A 17,997-nucleotide genomic window follows, 5' to 3' on the forward strand; every position below is an offset into this window, starting at 1 on the left:
CATCTTTGGACTGTGGGAGGAAACCGGAGCACCCGAAGGAAACCCCCACACACACGGGGAGAACGTGCAGACTCCGCACAGACAGTGACCCAAGTCGGGAATCGAACCTGGGACCCTGGAGCTGTGAAGCAATTGTGCTAACCACTATGCTACCATGCTGCCCTTTTGTCTTGTGAAAAGAATCTTTGCTGGGGAGGGTCTCTGGTTGCCTCTTTCTAATGCCTCTTTGCACCCTTCCAGAAGCTTGTCTGGCCCTCAGGGGCGGGGGTCGCAACACCCAGTGGAGTTGCCGATTGCAATTCTGCAAGACACCAGGAACTACCCCCCAGAGGTCCATCCTCAGGTGCACTGTCTGCATGTAACCTTACCCATTTAAGGTGATCTAGGTGTTAGAAAGACTGGCGTCATCTGGGCAATCCATAACAATTGATCTATTTGAATGGGGCTGGTAAGCGCAGACTTTCCCCAACTGTCTGTCCCTGTCCAGTGTATTCGAGCGTGACTTCCCATCAGGCTTGTCTGTGGTTCTGTCTGTGGCTTCAATTTAAGGTGTCCAGGTCTTAATTTAAAGTGCCCAATTCGTTTCGGGCCTGTTATAACCTGCCTGCTTACCACTGCCTGGGGAGCAATCTCACAATCCTTAGGTAATATGAACTTCCCCAATGAGGGAGGCAGAGAAATCATCAGCAGAGTCCCTGCATAAATAGAGCTGGCCAGTATGGAACCAGCTAGAAAGGAGTGAGCAGCAAGGGAATACTGCTGCTGTTGTGTATATATACTATATATATGTATATATATGTAATTGGAAATAAAGTTATTTCTTTCTATTGTGCTGGATTCTTCGTGGACCCTCTCAAAACAGTGTAAGACTCAGGCCATTAACCATTTTACCACAGGTTGTTTGGTGTCCTCTCACCTCAGATTCAGACGGATCTGGGTGCAATTCACCCTTCAGAGTCTTAATGTGGAGATGCCGGCGTTGGACTGGGGTGGGCACAGTAAGAAGTCTTACAACACCAGGTTTGTTTCAAACACGAGCTTTCGTGTTTGTCTCATTGAAGCGGCCATGTGACTGAAAGGTTTGGACACCATTCCTTTAAGTAGCGTGGCCACGCACGGCAACACCTTTAAATTACCACACACAAAGGAATTACGGATTCCCACCACACTTAAACAAGTGGCCCACACACTGCGGAAGAAACGACAATGGGCGCGATCCTTCAGCCACGCTGCGCCGAAAAAGGATCTCGCCGCAGCGCAGCGTGACTGGTGAAAGCTGAGTCTTAAGCATGAATTTTAGACTCACAATCCATTGCAGCACTGAACGAATGTTGCACTGATGAATATGCTGGATCTTTTGGAGCAGATGTAAAGCCAAGGCCCCAACCCCCCCCTAGCCTCTACGGAATAATATGGACGTATTTTCAAGAACAGCAGGGTAGTCTCATACAATTTCATATTAAACCAGCATAAAACGAAAAAATATTTTGTTTTCTTGTCACACATCTCCCTGTGGATACATGCGATGGAGAAAATGACTATGCCTTAAAAGTACTTCAGTATCAGTAGAGCACTTTGGGATTTTCTGAGGTCAGAAAAGGCCTCACATAATATTCTCCGACCCGGCGGGGGCTCAGAGAATCCCGCCCATTCCGGCACTCGCAGTGCCGAGAAACACATGGCTATTCAACACGACTCGCTTTGAATAAGAGGCCCGAATGGGGAACATGCGGTCGAGACCGCACGTAGCCCCATTTTTTTTACAATGGGGAACTCCACTCGCCGGAACTCCACATTGTAGCGAGAGATCGGGATGGCATTTTTAAATGACGTCCCGATCTCCGAGGCCAACAACAAAATGCTAGACCTCCCCTCACCACCGAACACAGTATGGGAGCGTCCCCCAGCTCAATTGCGCACACACAAATAGTGCCACCTTGGCAGTGCCAGGTTGGCACCCAGGTGGCAGCACCAGGGTACTCAGGTGGCACAAGTAGTGCGAGGACACCACTCTACACAAAGTCTCCAAGCCCCTTGGAGACTCCCTACATGTGCCATTCCATCTGGTCCCTGTTTGTGGGGACCAGTACCAAACAGCGCTCATCCGAGGTCCCTGAGGCAAAGGAATTGGGCGAGATTCTCCGCAAATGTGGAGAATCGTAAAGGCTGCCGTGGGACAGGCCGTGACCCACGGCAGCCTTCACACCCACTTCCGGGGTCGATTCTCCCCCCCGGGTGGGGCTAGGAGCGCGGCCCCGTGCGTCGCGCCGGCTGACACGGCCGATGACGTCGTCCGCGCATGCGCAGGTTGAACAACAACAACCCGCGCATGCGCAGTTGGCGTCTTTTCCCTCAGCCGCCCCGCAGGACGTGGCGGCTTGATCTCGCGGGGCGGCGGAGGGAAAAGAGTGCGTCCGTAACACCGATCGCGGGCCTATGCCCCCCTTGGCACGGCTGTGGTACGACGGCAGCGAGCAGGTGTGTTTGCTGCCATGTTGAAATGGGCGTGAAGGCCCGGCCGCTCAGCCCATCAGCCTCGGAGAATCGGCGCTCGCCGTAAAAAACGGCGAGCGGCGATTCGTGGCGTGGGTCGAGCGTGGGGGGGGGAAATAGCGGGAGGGCGTGAAAAATGTCGGGAGGCCCTCCCGCTATTCTCCCACCCGGCGTGGGGGGGCGGAGAATCGCGCCCATTGAATCCCAAAGCCTCAGGTACCTCGTGAATCTTCACATTAGAGTAATATACTCTAATATGCAGATTTGTCAAAGTGATCCCGGCCATTTTGGGTGGGATTCCCCTTACAACGTCTTGCGACATTGCGTTGAACCTCACGTGGCGTTGCAAGTCCTCCCCGTGACTGCATGGGTTTCCTCCGGGTGCTCCGGTTTCCTCCCACAGTCCAAAGATGTGCAGGTTGGGTGAATTGGCCATGAAAAATTGTCCAAAATTCTATGATTAACATAGGACAAAAGTTCGGAGCAACATCGTGGGCCGAAGGGCCTGTTCTGTGCTGTATTTCTCTTAAATAAAAAGCCGGGTAGATCCAGGAGCGGGGTCTCCCAGCTTTCACCAGTCACGCTGCGCTGCGGCGAGATGCTTTTTTGGCGCAGCGTGGCTGGAGGATCGCGCCCATTGTCGTTTTTTCCGCAGTGTGTGGGCCACTTGTTTAAGTGTGGTGGGAATCCGTAATTCTTTTGTGTGTGGAAACTTAAAGGTGTTTCCGTCCGTGGCCACGCTACTTAAAGGAGTGGCGTCCAAACCTTTCAGTCACACGGCACGCTTCAATGAGACAAACAATTCCACAGCAAGCCACACTTAGCTGAATCGATTGTTCATAAACGTCCCATTTATTTACATTTACTATGATTACAGTCAGCAGCTGCACAAACTGAAGGGCGGGAGTGGGCGGATAAGAGGGGTCTGGAAGGAGAGCAACCACCAGGCCTGACCTGGGAGCACATCCTTGGACACCCTGTGGGTCTGCCGAGCAGGGTACATCAAATAAAATCAACAGCATAACCCAGACTCGACCCCGACTTCCAAATTATTAAATCGATTGATCCATGGGCCTATAAGTGACACAACTCAGGGAGTCAAACTCCCACAGGGAATAGTTTGTCTTTACCAGGGAGCCTCTGTACTGGTGAGTGCTGGCCAGCATCTCCTGCCCGGGCGTTGCCAAAAGATCTGAAGGTGACTCGAAAGACAAAATGTAAAATAAGTAACAATTCAAGTCCTTCACTGCCAAAGAAACTTCACCTGGGTTTCAGGCCAACGTGGTTATTCTCACTTTCCAAGTGTGCGGATCTAATGATCATTACTGAGCCTTTTGCAGAAGGAACCTGGCCATTTTCCCTCGCTTCTCCGGAGGCGAACCTCTAAATTTAGGTCAAACATATTTTCGCCCCCCCCCAACCCCCAACCGGCAGCGACCACCACGAGGCAACAAGGACAAAGGGAATGGGCAAAAGCCTCTCTCTCTCTCTCTCTCTCCTGGGTGAGTGAGGAGAAAGGGGGGGGGGGGGGCGGGGAGAGAAAAAAAAGAGAACTTTTATTTTAAAATACCCAAAAGAAAACTGTTAAAGAGAGAGGGGGGAGGGGTATATATATTATTTTCTCTCTTTTTACACCCACTCCCATCAAAAGTAAGCCCACCTGAGAGGAGTTGCATAAAAGCGGGGGGTGGGGGATGATTAATAAATAAATAAATAAAATAAAGTGGTAAAGGAAAGAAGGGAGGAGACGGAAAAAAAAAGGAAGAGACAAAAAAAAAGTATTAAAAAAATAATAATAAATAAATAAAATAAAAATAGGGTGCGGAAAAGGGGGGAAAAGAAAACCAAGGGGAGAAGAAAAGATGAAAGGGAAGGGGGAGAAAAAAACGCCAGAAGGGAGCCAAGGGAGAGGGGGCACCAGAAGCAGACGGGACAAAGGGCAAGCCAGCTCAGGCGAGCGAATTAGCACACGAAGCGGCGGGACGGATGTATCGCCGCATCAAAAAGAGCTGGACAGACAGGTGCCCTCTCCCCTGGGGCTAGAGGGGGGCTGGAATTGGAAGGAAGCCTTTACCGAGGTGGTGAGGGAATCAAGGCAGAGGGGAAAGCAGACGAAGAGGCCGCAGTACAGGCAGCAGTGACCAGGGCCATGTCAGGGGTGCAGCAGGCTCTGACTTGATTGGAGGAGAAAGTGGAGCCCAAGGGAAGAAACTGGAAGCCCAAGGGGAGAAACTGGAAGCCCATGAGGCAACCATTAAAGAGCTGGAGAAAGCAGCGACCGACATGAGCGACCGGGTCACGGACCTGGAGAGGGAAGTGGCGAGACTGGGCGCAAACCTGAAGGGCAGGGTAGATGACCAGGAAAACAGCTTGAGAAGGCAAAATGTAAGGATAGTGGGCCTGCCAGAGGGGACCGAGGGTAGAAACCCCACAGCATATGTGGCTGCGATGCAGGGCAACTTAGTGGGGAGGACAACTTTCCCCAACATACCGGAAATGGACAGAGCACATCGGTCGCTGCGCCCGAAGCCCAGGGCAGGGGAACAACCGAGAGCAGTCATAGCCAAACTGCACCGGTACCGGGATAAGGAGACAATCCTGCGCTGGGCCAAGGAAAATAGAGCCTGCAAATGGGAAGGGCACGCCATCCGAATCTATGAGGATCTTGGAGCAGACATAACTAAGAGACGGGCTGAGTTCAACAGAGCGAAAGCAGCTCTCTACAGGAGCAGAGTGCGTTTTGGTATGCTGTACCCAGCGAAACTCTGGGTCACATACCAAAACAAGGAATATTTCTTTACAGCCCTTGCTGAGGCGAATAGGTTCGTTGAGGAGCACGGGCTGGAAAAACACCAGGGGAGGTAGGGACGAGGGGCCCCTGGCAAGGAGCAACGGCACGCCGACAGGGGTGGGGGGGGGGAGAGGCGAGGCAAAGCCAACCCCCCCCCGGGCAGGAACACCCAGAACAAAAAACAACCCACTGCCCAAGGGACCGCTCCAGGTGGGAGGCCAGGCCCCAGCACGAGGGAACGAGAGTATTGGAGAAGGGAGAGCAGGCGAGAGGGGTGCAGGGTAGGATGGGGGAAGAGCGGGCAGAAAACCGTAGAGGCCAGGTGGAGGAGAAGCGAGACAACAACCTCCGAGAGGGGAGCCACCGTACTAGCAGGAAAGCTAGCGCCGGGGGCACGCAACAAAGCAGGGCCGCAGCGCACCCCCAACAGGGGGGAAGGCGCCAGGCAGGGGAGGGAGAGGATCACCCATCAAAGTCGGGAGAGCAAACGGGGACAGGAATAGGGGATAGAGGGGCAAAGGAGTGGTATACAGGGGAGGAGGGAAAAGGGGAGACCGGGGGGGGGGGGGGGGGGGGGGGGCACACAGGGAGCGAGAGACCAGGGAGGGGAAATGCAGGGACAAAGGGACAAAAGAGGCCAGAAAAGGAACAGGGCTACAAAGTGTCACAACCAAGGGCTCGAAATAAGGAACCGCTGCAAGCACCCACCCAGTACGGTCTGTGGGCAAAGGGGGCCCCCGGAGTGCAGGGGTCTACCCACGTGGCGGACACACAGTGGACGGCCATGGCGGGTGCCCCCGGGACAAGGGGAAACCCCGGAGCGCAGAGACCCGCCCGCATGGGGAGAGCAGTGGTAGCGGCCACCCTGGACGGCCCCCTAACAAAGGGAAACCCCAGAGGGCAGGGGCGCGTCCACCAGATAAATATGGTTAATCCCACAGGAACGAAGGTGCAGAAGCCCCCCACCAGGATAATCACCTGGAACGTAAGGGGACTTAACGGCCCAGTGAAGAGATCTAGAGTCCTCACCCACCTCAGAAACATGAGGGCCGACATAGTCTTCCTCCAAGAGACGCACCTGAGGGAGCAGGACCAACTGCGGGTAAGAAAGGGCTGGGTGGGACAAACCTATCATTCCTGTTATGGGACAAGGGCCAGGGGGGTGGCAATCCTGATCGGCAAGAGGACAAGGTTTAGGGCGACAAAGACGGTTACAGACCCAGGGGGGCGGTATGTCATGGTCAGCGGGGCCCTGGATGGGGCGCCGGTAGTCCTAGTCAACGTGTACGCACCCAACTGGGACGACACGAGTTTCATCAAAAAGACCATGGCAGAAATCATAGCGACGCATCAACTAATCATGGGGGGGGGGAACGTCAACTGTGTACAGGATCCAAAGACGGACAGATCAAACCCCAAAATGGGGAAAACCTCAAGCATGGCAAGGGAACTCAGTCACTTTATGGAGCAGATGGGAGCAGTGGACCCCTGGAGGTTCGCCCACCCGGGGGAGAAAGAATTCTCCTTCTCCCCAGTACACAACGTGTTCACCAGAATTGACTTCTTTGTGGTGGGGAAAACGGTGCTTCCAGGGATAGACAAAGTGGAATACTCCGCAATTGTGATATCAGACCACGCTCCACACTACATGGACGTGCGGCTAGAGACGGGAAGGGCCCAGCGCCCCACATGGAGGTTGGACGGTGCCTTACTAGCTCACCTTTTACCTCAGTAGCATGACCTCGCCTACCCAGAATGACCTCCGAAAGTAAGAGCCCATGGGATCCAAGCAAATTTGGCAAATTGGATCCAGAATTGGCTGAGTGGCAGGAAGCAGAGGGTGATGGCCGAGGGGCGTTTTTCTGACTGGAAGCCTGTGCCCAGTGGGGTCCCGCAGGGATCAGTGTTGGGGCCCTTGCTGTTTGTGGTTTATATAAATGATTTATATATGAATGTAGAAGGGTTAGGGCAGCACGGTGGCGCAGTGGTTACACTGCAGCCTCACGGCGCCGAGGTCCCAGCTTCAATCCCGGCTCTGGGTCACTGTCTGTGTGGAGATTGCACATTCTCCCCATGTTTGCATGGGTTTCGCCCCCACAACCCAAAGATATGCAGGGTAGGTGGATTGGCCACGCTAAATTGCCCCTTAATTGGAAAAAATTAATGGGGTACTCTAAATTTATTAAAAAAAAGAAAAAAAATGAATGTAGTAGGGTTGATCAGTAAGTTTGCAGATGATATGAAAATTGGGACATGATTGAGATGTATAAAATTATGACGGGCGTAGTTGAGTAGACAGGAAGAAACATTTCCCCTTGGTGGAAGGATCAATGATAGTTGACATTGATTAAGGTCAGGTGCAGAAGCTTTAGAGGGGATGAACATAGACATAGAACATACAGTGCAGAAGGAGGCCATTCGACCCATCGAGCCTGCACTGACCCACTAAGCCTACTTCCACCCTATCCCTCGAACCCAATAACCCCTCCTAACCATTTTGGACACTAAGGGCAATTTCGCAGGGCCAAGTCACCTAACCTGCACATCTTTGGACTGTATGAGGAAACCGGAGCATCCTGAGGAAACCCATGCGCACACGGGGAGAACATGCAGATTCTGCGCAGGCAGTGACCCAGCGGGGTATCGAACCTGGGACCCCTGGCGCTGTGAAACCACAGTGCTATCCACTGTGCTACCATGCTGCCTATGTGAGGAAAAATCTTTTTACCCAGAGGGTGGTGGGAGTCTGGAACTCACTTCCTGAAAGGGTGGTGGAGGCAGAGACCCTCATAACATTTAAGAAGTATTTAAATGCAGGGCGGCATGTGGCGCAGTGGTCAGCACTGGGACTGCGGCGCTGAGGACCCGGGTTCGAATCCCGGCCCTGGGTTACTGCCCGTGTGGAGTTTGCACATTCTCCCCATGTCTGTGTAGGTTTCACCCCCACAACCCAAAGATGTATAGGTTAGGTGGATTGGCCACGCTAAAATGCCCCTTAATTGGAAAAACATAATAATTGGGTCCTCTAAATTTATTTTTTTTAAAGTATTTAGATGTGCACCTGCAATCCCAAAGCATACAAGACTGTGGGCCAACGGCTGGAAAATGAGATTAGAATAGTTAGGTGGTTGTTTTTAACCAGCACAGACTCGATGGGCCGAAGGGTGTTTTCTGCACTGTCTGATTCTGTGACTCTACCTGCGCTCCTCTAATTCTGGCCCCATGAACATCGCTTATTTTAATCGTTCTACTATTGTGGGCCATGTGTTCAGTTGTCCAGGCCTTAAAACTCTGGAATTTCCTCCATGCACCTCTCCACCTCTTTACATTGTGTAACTCCTTTAAGACTTTCCTTAAGGTCTATCTCTTTGACCAGACTTTTGATTATCTGTCCTGATATTGCCATATATGGCTCGGTGGCATATTTTATTTTATGATGTGCCCCTGAAGTGCCTTGGGATGTTCTGGTATATTAAAAATGCAATATTAATATGTTGTTATTGAACTAGGAATGTAGCGGTATTACCTTGCCAACGTGTGAAAGATAATTGTTAAACCGTCTTCTAGTCTTGACCCTTGCTTCAGCATGTCTGCTTACCAAAACGTTCATCCAAACCACTGTCAACTCCGCTCTTAAATTATCCCAATGTTATCCTGACCAACTCATCCAAAACCAAACTTCGAAATACTGCTGCCTGGGTCCTGTTCCTCACCAAGTACCACTTATCCATCGTTCCTTCCCCCAATAAAAATTATTAACTCTAGCATCTAAGGGCAGCATGGTAGCATGGTGGTTAGCATAAATGCTTCACAGCTCCAGGGTCCCAGGTTCGATTCCCGGCTGGGTCACTGTCTGTGCGGAGTCTGCACGTCCTCCCCGTGTGTGCGTGGGTTTCCTCCGGGTGCTCCGGTTTCCTCCCACAGTCCAAAGATGTGCGGGTTAGGTGGATTGGCCATGCTAAATTGCCCGTAGTGTCCTATAAAGTAAGGTTAAGGGGGCGGTTGTTGGGTTACGGGTATAGGGTGGATACGTGGGTTTGAGTAGGGTGATCATGGCTCGGCACAACATCGAGGGCCGAAGGGCCTGTTCTGTGCTGTACTGTTCTAAAAAAAATCTCCAAGTTAAAATTTTGGTCCTTTTGCTTCATGCATTTGTTCCTCCCTATCGCTGCCAACATCTTGTACAACCATTTGAGAATTCAACATTCCTCTTGTGCATCCCCAACCTCCTTCACTTCACTCTAAGATCCTTGAAGGAAATACTGGGAGTCAAGGATCTTAGGCCATTTGGCTTTATTTGAATGACAAAGTACATTTCTCCCTGTTTGTCGGGTTAAAAGGATTGAAGTTATAGAACAGTACAGCACAGAACAGGCCCTTCAGCCCTCGATGTTGTGCCGAGCAATGATCACCCTACTTAAACCCACGTAACCCGTATACCCGTAACCCAACAATCCCCCCATTAACCTTACACTACGGGCAATTTAGCATGGCCAATCCACCTAACCCGCACATCTTTGGACTGTGGGAGGAAACCGGAGCACCCGGAGGAAACCCACGCACACACGGGGAGGACGTGCAGACTCCACACAGACAGTGACCCAGCCAGGAATCGAACCTGGGACCCTGGAGCTGTGAAGCATTGATGCTAACCACCATGCTACCGTGAGGCTACCGTGAAGAGGAAATCAACCTGGGCGGCACACTCACACAATGGTTAGCACTGTTGCTTCACAACTCCAGGGTCCCAGATTTGATTCCCAGCTTGGGTCACTGTCTGTGTGGAGTCTGCACAATCTCCCCGTGTCTGTGTGGGTTTCCTCCGGGTGCTCCGTTTTCCTCCCGCAAGTTCCGAAAGACATTCTGTTAGGTGAATTGGACATTCTGAATTCTCCCTCTGTGTACCTGAACAGGCGCCGGAACATGGCGACTAGGGGCTTTTCACAGTAACTTCATTGCAGTGTTAATGTAAGCCTACTTGTGACAATAAAGATTACTATTATTACTACTGCTGGTACCCTAAGCTTTGAATCTTTATTGATTCGTCTTATCTCTCTTTTATAGATAAATCAGTCCGCTTGAATGAATGGAAGCAAAGTTTTTATTTCTTAAAAACACATTTTGGTACATTCACACGGAATTAACTGGAAAATGCTTTCTTCTTGTCTCTCGAAGTGTCCTTGAACAAGTAGAAGCAAAAACTTCAAAATAAAAGTGACCTCAGATTTTAAAAGTCAATTCAACAGAGGTCTTTGTTGAAATGTTTATTCTCTGCCTACTACTATAATAATAAATTTTTATCAGTTGGGCGGATCACATTATTATGGGAATCCTTATCTGGATTCGGCCCCTTACTCAGTTTCATTGGTTCTAGTTCTCAGCTGAGACCCCCTTGATTCGTTCAGGAAAGTGTCAGTCACTTCACAGGTGATTGGTTAGTTAGACGTTAATCAAGTATCCCGTTTCATTTTTATGGTAATCATTTTTTAATGGCGTTTTGATCGTATGAGCCTCTGACGGGAGCCCCGAACCCTCCCAAACCCCAGCTCACTATAAGGGGGTTCCTGCACCCCACCCCCCCCCCCCCCCGTATTCCCCCACACCCACATAGGGCAACGCGGCCCAACCACCGCCGCACAAAAGATGGCATCTGGGCACCTCGACACTGCCAGCATGGCACTCTGGCGCTGCCACCTGGATGCCAGCCTAGCACTGCCAATGTGCGCAGATGGCACTTCCACTTGGCAGGCGCACTGCCTGGCTGCCAGGCTGGCATTTCCACCGTGCTTCGAATTGGGCCCGGTGGTGCCATGTGCAGGTGCAGGAAGGTGCGGGGGGTGTTTGAGGTGAGTTGAGGCTTTGGGGGTAGCTTCAGGGGGCGGGGTTGCGAGTTCCGTACTCCATTTTTAAATGACGTCCTGACCTCCTTCTGCACTGAGAAGCTCCACTTGCCGGATGAAAACAGGAACTGCAGAGAATGGGACTATGGCCAGCCTCATTGGGGCATTCCCCTCTGAGGTCGCCTATCTATCCGCCTGGTGTTTGAGGTGCGCTGAGTGGCGGGAAACACCCGGCTAAACACGCTCGTTACGGGACTTTGTTCCCATTCAGGTAGATCAAGTCCAAAGCTCTTGAGGCTGAAGGGATCAAAGGATATGAAGGGAATGTGGGAATAAGTTACTGAGTTGGATGATCAGCCATGAGCATAATCAATGGCGGAGCAGGCTCGAAGGGCCAAATGGCCTACTCCTGCTCCTACTTTCTACGTTTCCATCCGTGGCTATGAGAGCAGGTCAGAGGCTAGGAATCCTGTGGTGAACAACTGACCTCCTGCCTCCCCAAAGTGTGTCCACCATCTGCAAGGCACAAGTTAGAAGTGTAATGGAATACTCTCCACTTGCACTACAGCTCCTCCGACAACACTCAAGAAGCTCAACACTACCCAGGACAAAGTAGGCTTGATTGGCACCCCTTCCACAAACATTCATTCCATTCACCTCCGATGCATAGTAACAGTAGTTTGCATTATCCACAAGATGCACTGTGGGTCACCAAAGCTCCTTCAGCAGGACCTTCCAAACCCGTGACACCTATCATCTAGAAGAGCAATGTCAGCAGACACATAGTAACATCGCCAAATCACTCACCAGCCTGGCTTGGAAATATATTCCTTCATTGTTGCTGGGTCAAGATCTTGGATCTCCCTCCCTGACAGCACTGTGGGTGTACCTACACTACATGGACTGTAGAGGTTCAAGAAGGCAGCTCACCACCACTTTCCCGAGAGCAATTAGGGATGGGCAGCAACTATTGATCTAGCCAGTGACATCCACAATCCATAAATTAATATTCTTAACTTCTACTATTCAAGGTAGAAATTTAAACAGGTTTAAACAAGGGAAATGGTAAAAGCATCCTGCTTCTTGTGCCTGACTTGATAAAGGATCACAAACTTGGAATTAATGCTTGATGCAAAAAATGGAAGATTGTTTTTTTCCCCATAGGTGTTTTGAAACAAATGTATATGTTCCATCGTGGGCTACGGAGCTCAGTCAATCATGACAATTGAGACAATTAGAAAATACTTGAAGAAATTGATTAGCGAAATGAGCTCATCTTCAAAAATAGAATTGAAGGTTATAGAGAGATTCCTTCCTCCTGGCCTCCAGATAGTCGAGGTCAAGAAAGGAAATGTGTTGTTCAAGGTGGGGTTGGGAGGGCTACCATGAATAATTTATTAGATTTGACTGCAGAGCTGTCTGTGGGAGGCTGAATGGCCTTTACTCACTGAGAATTTTTTTTAAAATTTAGTGCACCAATTCATTTTTCCAATTAAGGGGCAATTTAGTGTGGCCAATCCACCTATCCTGCACATCTTTGGGTTGTGGGGGCGCAACCCACGCAAACACAGGGAGAATGTACAAATTCCACAAGGACAATGACCCAGAGACGGGATCGAACCTGGGGCGCCGTGAGGCATCACCGTGCTGCCTTTCTCACTGAGAATTTGATTGCAATAAATCTCGTTTTGAGGGGAGATCGCTCCAATAATGAAGTTGGCAGCAAGTTGCATAGGGGCTGCAATTTCCAACATCTGGAAACAGGAATGCGCCATTTAGCCCCTCAAACTGGCTCAGCCATTTTGTCGCCTAACTTAAGCTACTAACTCTGATTCCATATTCATTCCATTTAACTTTTTATGTTGGAGAGGTAAGGTTTATATCCACCAGAGTTTGTCAGAGTAAGAGACAATTTGATCTCAACCTTTAAAAGCTGAGGGGCATTGACACAGCGAATGTGGAGAGGATGGGCTGGTTCTGCGCCTATGTGCCGACACCGGCGAGGGAACTTACAACGGCAAAATCGGTGCAGAACCCTCGCCGATTCCGGGACCGGTGAGGGGCGAGCGGTGGCACTGGGAAGAACTCCCGGCTCCTGCGCCAGAAATGGCCGGGCCCATGGCCATGCATGCGTACGGCGATGACCTGCAGCGATCGCGCCGTACAATATGCCGCCGGAAGCTCGCGGACCCGAACATCCAGATAGTGCACCCCTGGACCCCCTCCTGGCCACCCTCGGACCACCCTCCACTAGTTCCTCCAACCCTCGCCGAAGCCCCACCCCCCGGGCAGCGACACGGCTCTCCCCCCCCCCCCCCCCCCCCCCCCCCCCAACTGTGGCGGTGCCGGACACAGTCCGCAACTGCCATGCGAGGTTCCTGAAAACTGAGAGCACACGTGTCCCATGCTGTCGGGAACTCGGGCCCATCGGGCGAGGGCCTTCAGGTAACATCCTGAAGCCGTCCCAATGGCGTGCGGCGTACTCCCCGATCACGCCGATTTGGAGGGGGCGGAGCATCTGAATACAGGCGCCGTCCCGATTCGGTCGTAAAAAGGGATTCTTCGCCCGATCGCTGATTACGATATCGGCATCGGGCAACGGAGAATCCCGCCCGATGTTTCCTCATGTGGGAAAATCTAGAACTAGGGATCACTCTTTAAAAATAAGGGGTTGCTCATTTAAGACAGAGATGAGGAGAAATCTTTTCTCAGAGGGTAGTGAGTCTCTGGAACTCTCTTCATCAAAAGGCAGTGGAAGCACAGTCTGTGAATATTTTTAAGGCAGAGCTCGATAGATTCTTGATTAATAAAGGGGTGAAAGGTTATTGGGGGTTGGCAGGAACATGGGGTTGAAGTTACAATCAGATCAGCCAAAGAGTGGGAGAGCAGGCTCGAGGGGCTGAGTGGCATACATCTGCTCCTATTTCATATGTGTGTTTTAAATTTTCAAGGAGCACCCAGCCTCCGCAGCTTTTTGTAGAATATTGTGCATCCAGGACTTAGAGATGAATGCCGATTGCTTTTTTGCTTTCCACAATTAAATATAATCTTCTCCTGTAAATAAATTTTCAAGATCTCATTTTCTTCCTTTCTCATTCTGCAGATATGAAAATCACTGCTTTGACCTGTGGAATGAAATGCATCATGGTATTTTCAATTCTGCTAATACTTGGTTTCAGCTTCTACGACCCAATTACTATGGAAAAGAAGAAAGTGCTGTTTTTATCGTACCTCAAGTTTATCTGGAGTTCCAAAGCTCCTCCAGCTCAAATGAATTCCATCAATTTTACTGCTGTTATGGTCAGTGCTCAGCCCAGTGAGGAGCTTGATCTAGGGCCCTGCCTTCCCAACATGAGTTTTGACAGCCTGACTGCTAACCTGAAGCCAATCTATAAGGAATTCATGATGTACCGACATTGCAGAAATTTCCCGATTCTGCGCAAGGCTCACAGCTGCGACGAGAAAGAAACCTTCTTGTTGTTGGCCATTAAGTCTCTGGCAGAGCACGCCGACCGGCGTGCCTCGATCCGCAACACGTGGGGGAAGGAACGGACGATCGGCGGGGCTCTGGTGCGTCGCGTCTTCCTGCTGGGGATGACGGAGAGCCGGATCCGCTCGCAGGCTGTGCAGGCCATGGTGGATCACGAGGGCAGGGAGTATGGCGACATTGTCCAATGGGGCTTCCGTGAGTCCTTCTTCAATGTCACGCTGAAAGAGACTCTTTTCTGGAAATGGTTCTCTCAGGACTGCCGCAATGTGAAGTTTGTCCTCAAGGGCGACGACGACGTGTTTGTTAACGTGAAGAACGTTCTGGAATACTTGAATGACGTCGATCCCTCCCACGACCTGTATGTTGGAGATGTCTTTAAAAATTGGTTCCCATCCAGGGTGGTGCAAAGCAAATACTACATCCCTCTCTTTATGTATGGGAACAAACCTTACCCTCCGTATGCTGGTGGGGGAGGTTACCTATTGTCTGCAACATCAATCTTGAAACTGCACAATGTCTCTGCATTTCTGGAGCTCTTTCCCATTGATGATGCCTTTGTGGGACTGTGTGCCCAAAGAGCCAATATTGAGGTGGTTGCTCACGCAGGCTTCCGCACGTATGGCAATATTCCATATGATCCATGCATTTACGAAGGATTATTGCTTGTTCACCGAGTGACACCAAATGAATTATGGCTGATTTGGAGTTTGCTTATGGATAACTCAAAGACATGCAGCCATTCGACAAGAATCTCACCTAAACCTTGAAGAAACAGTTCTGTTATGGCATTGTTAGGTGGGGTTACGGGGATAGGGCGGAGGTTGTAGACTGCTGTTTCCAGGAGCCGGTGCAGACTCGATGGGCAGAATGGCTTCCTTCTGCACTGTAAATTCTGTGATTGTGCTTGATTGGCAAGTGGAAAGCACCACTCAAGTGCCAGGCAATAACCATCTCCAACAAGAGAGAATCCAACCATCGCCCTTTGACATTCAATGGAATTGCCATTGCTGAATCACCCACGATTGAGGTCCTGGGGGGTCACCATTGAGCAGAAACCAAACTGGATTAGCCGCATTAGTACTAGCTGGGATTCTCCGTTTGGGAGATTTGGACGGGTTCCTCCGTCCCACCGTGTGGCACGCCATCGGGATTCTCCGTTTCGCCAACGAGGTTCCCCATTGTGGGGCAGCCCCACGCCGCCAGGAAATCTCTAGGCTAGTGGCAAAACGGAGAATCCCGATGGCGGAGAACTCAGCCCACGTTCTCCCACCGGAGGTGAATTACAATTGAGAGAGAACACAGATCACGAAGCAATTCATTAACTTTCAGCAAGCAAATTTATGCAACTTGAGATAGATAGTTTTTTAATTAATAAGGGAATCAAGCGTTATGGGGATAAGGCGGGAAAGTGAAATTGAGATTGTCATATCTGGTCAGTCAAGATCACATTGAATAGTGGCACAGACTCGATGGGCCAAATGGCCCACTTCTGCTCCGATGTCTTATGGGCTTAGGGTCCAACCTAAGCAGAGCATCCCGTCTTAGCAGCGCTGTCACTTTGCATTTTCCAACCTGTCAAAATGGATTCCCTGTCATCGCAGAGCACGGGTTGTGAACATGCATTTACATAACACGTTTCCCTACTTAGAGACGCACTAACTAACGCACTTTACAGTCAGTGGAATACTATTAAAGTGTAGCTACTGTTGTGGAAAATGTGACAACCAAAATCGCACACAGCAAACTCACACAAGCAGCAATCTGATAGCGATTGGTGACGCCTAAATATTGGCTAGGACATCGGGGTGAAGTTTATCTGCTGTATAAAATAATACCTTGGGATCTCTGACACCTACCTGTGAGGGGAGGGGATAGTTGATGGAGAGTATGGCTGCCAAATCTCCCTGCTGGGGCGAAAGTAGAACTCGATCTGCTCACCACTTGTAGACCTTTGGCAGAGCATAACAAATATTGCAACACGTTTCAGTGTGGCTTCTGCGAATGTTCTTTTAACATGACACTCAAAGTGAGGCTTTCCTGTAAGTGGTTCTCGGTGCTGCATCTTTTCAAAAGGCATTTGATGAAGGACCACACAACAGACCTCTTCGGAAATTAGAAGCACATGGGGTGAAAAGGGTGATGGTAATTTGGATATGTAATTGGTTAATAGGCAGACGGCAGAGGGTAATGGTGATCGGGTGATATTTAAGTCTATAGAGGTGTATTCAATGGGGTTCCCTCAGGGATTGGTATTAGAATTATTTGTATAAATTAATTAGATTTGGGTACAGGGAGTACAGTTTCAAAGATTGTGGCTGATGCCAAAATTGACAAAGTTTACAGGGTAAATTAGGCATACGATGATGCAGTTAAGTATAAAGCTATGCAATTTGGGAGAAACATGAAGGAGAGGCCGTTCCTTCACTGTCGCCAGGTCAAAACCCTGAAACTCCATTCCCAAGGGCAATGTGGGTGTCCCGATACCACAGGGACTGCAGCAGTTCAAGAAAGTGTCTCACCGTCACCTTCTCAAGGGCAATTAGGGATGGACAATAAATGTTGGCCTGGCCAGCGACACCCACATCCCACATGGATGGCACAGTGGTTACCACTGCTGCCTCACAGCACCAAGGATCTGGGTTCTATCCCGACCTCGGGTAACTGTCCATGTGGGGTTTGCTCTCCGTGTCGGCGTGGGTTTTCTCCGGGTGCACTGGTTTCCTCCCACAGTCCAAAGATGTGCAGGTTTGGTGAATTGGCCATGCTAAATTGCCCCTTAGTATCCAAAAGGTTAGGTGGGCTTAAGTAGGGTGCTCTTTCCAAGGGCCAGTGCAGACCCGATGGGCTGAATGGCCTCCTTGTGCACTGTAAATTCTATGAAATTCTACATTTGAGATGTTTTCAGATACGGGTGGAGTAGCTGACTAGGGCTGTAAGCAGTGAACACCAGAATCCGTCTCTTTCTATGTGAATCTTAAACTCATGCCAGTGGCTGCCCGGGAACATCAATCCAAAATCCGTACAAAGTATCCACACTTTTCCATTAAAAACACTTCTGTGGGAATATGCACCCATAATCTCTCTCATCTCATAATTTGCCTCGTCTGTCCTCTGCAATTCCTCAATATTGCACTTAATTTTAACCCACTGGAAACACATTGTGCAGAGTTAAAATCAGACCAGAATTGACAAACTGGATTAAATGTGCAAGACCCTGGAGAGGGATTAAACTGCTCTTCTGACAAAAGAGTTCCCAAACTGAATTACGTTCGACCTTGTGAAACATTTTTTAACACGGCAGTGTCCACTGAAGCTCGGTGTTCCTTTGGAATAGAACATATCTCCTTTGATCTTTGTAGGTGGTGAATAATTCAGCAAAACAC

At 50.1% G+C, this 17,997-nt stretch overlaps 1 protein-coding gene across 2 annotated transcripts in view; it reads left to right on the top strand.

The window, feature by feature from the left end:
* LOC119963862 (N-acetyllactosaminide beta-1,3-N-acetylglucosaminyltransferase 4-like) overlaps window positions 1-17,208 on the top strand; it is a 68,067-nt gene extending 50,859 nt beyond the window's left edge. The window contains exons 2-3 of one of the 2 annotated variants that reach the window (XR_005460187.1): window positions 7,020-7,052; window positions 10,349-10,494. Coding sequence is in view for 1 of the 2 variants with exons in the window: in XM_038793216.1 (XP_038649144.1) it covers window positions 14,230-15,381 (1,152 nt within the window). In the remaining variant the exon portion in view is untranslated. Of the gene's footprint in view, window positions 1-7,019; window positions 7,053-10,348; window positions 10,495-14,227 lie in introns of those variants that run through there. The other variant, XM_038793216.1, reaches the window with a different exon arrangement.
* Window positions 17,209-17,997: the final 789 nt, after the last annotated feature.

This window comes from Scyliorhinus canicula, chromosome 3, assembly GCF_902713615.1.
Source record: "Scyliorhinus canicula chromosome 3, sScyCan1.1, whole genome shotgun sequence".
Taxonomy (NCBI): Eukaryota; Metazoa; Chordata; class Chondrichthyes; order Carcharhiniformes; family Scyliorhinidae; genus Scyliorhinus; species Scyliorhinus canicula.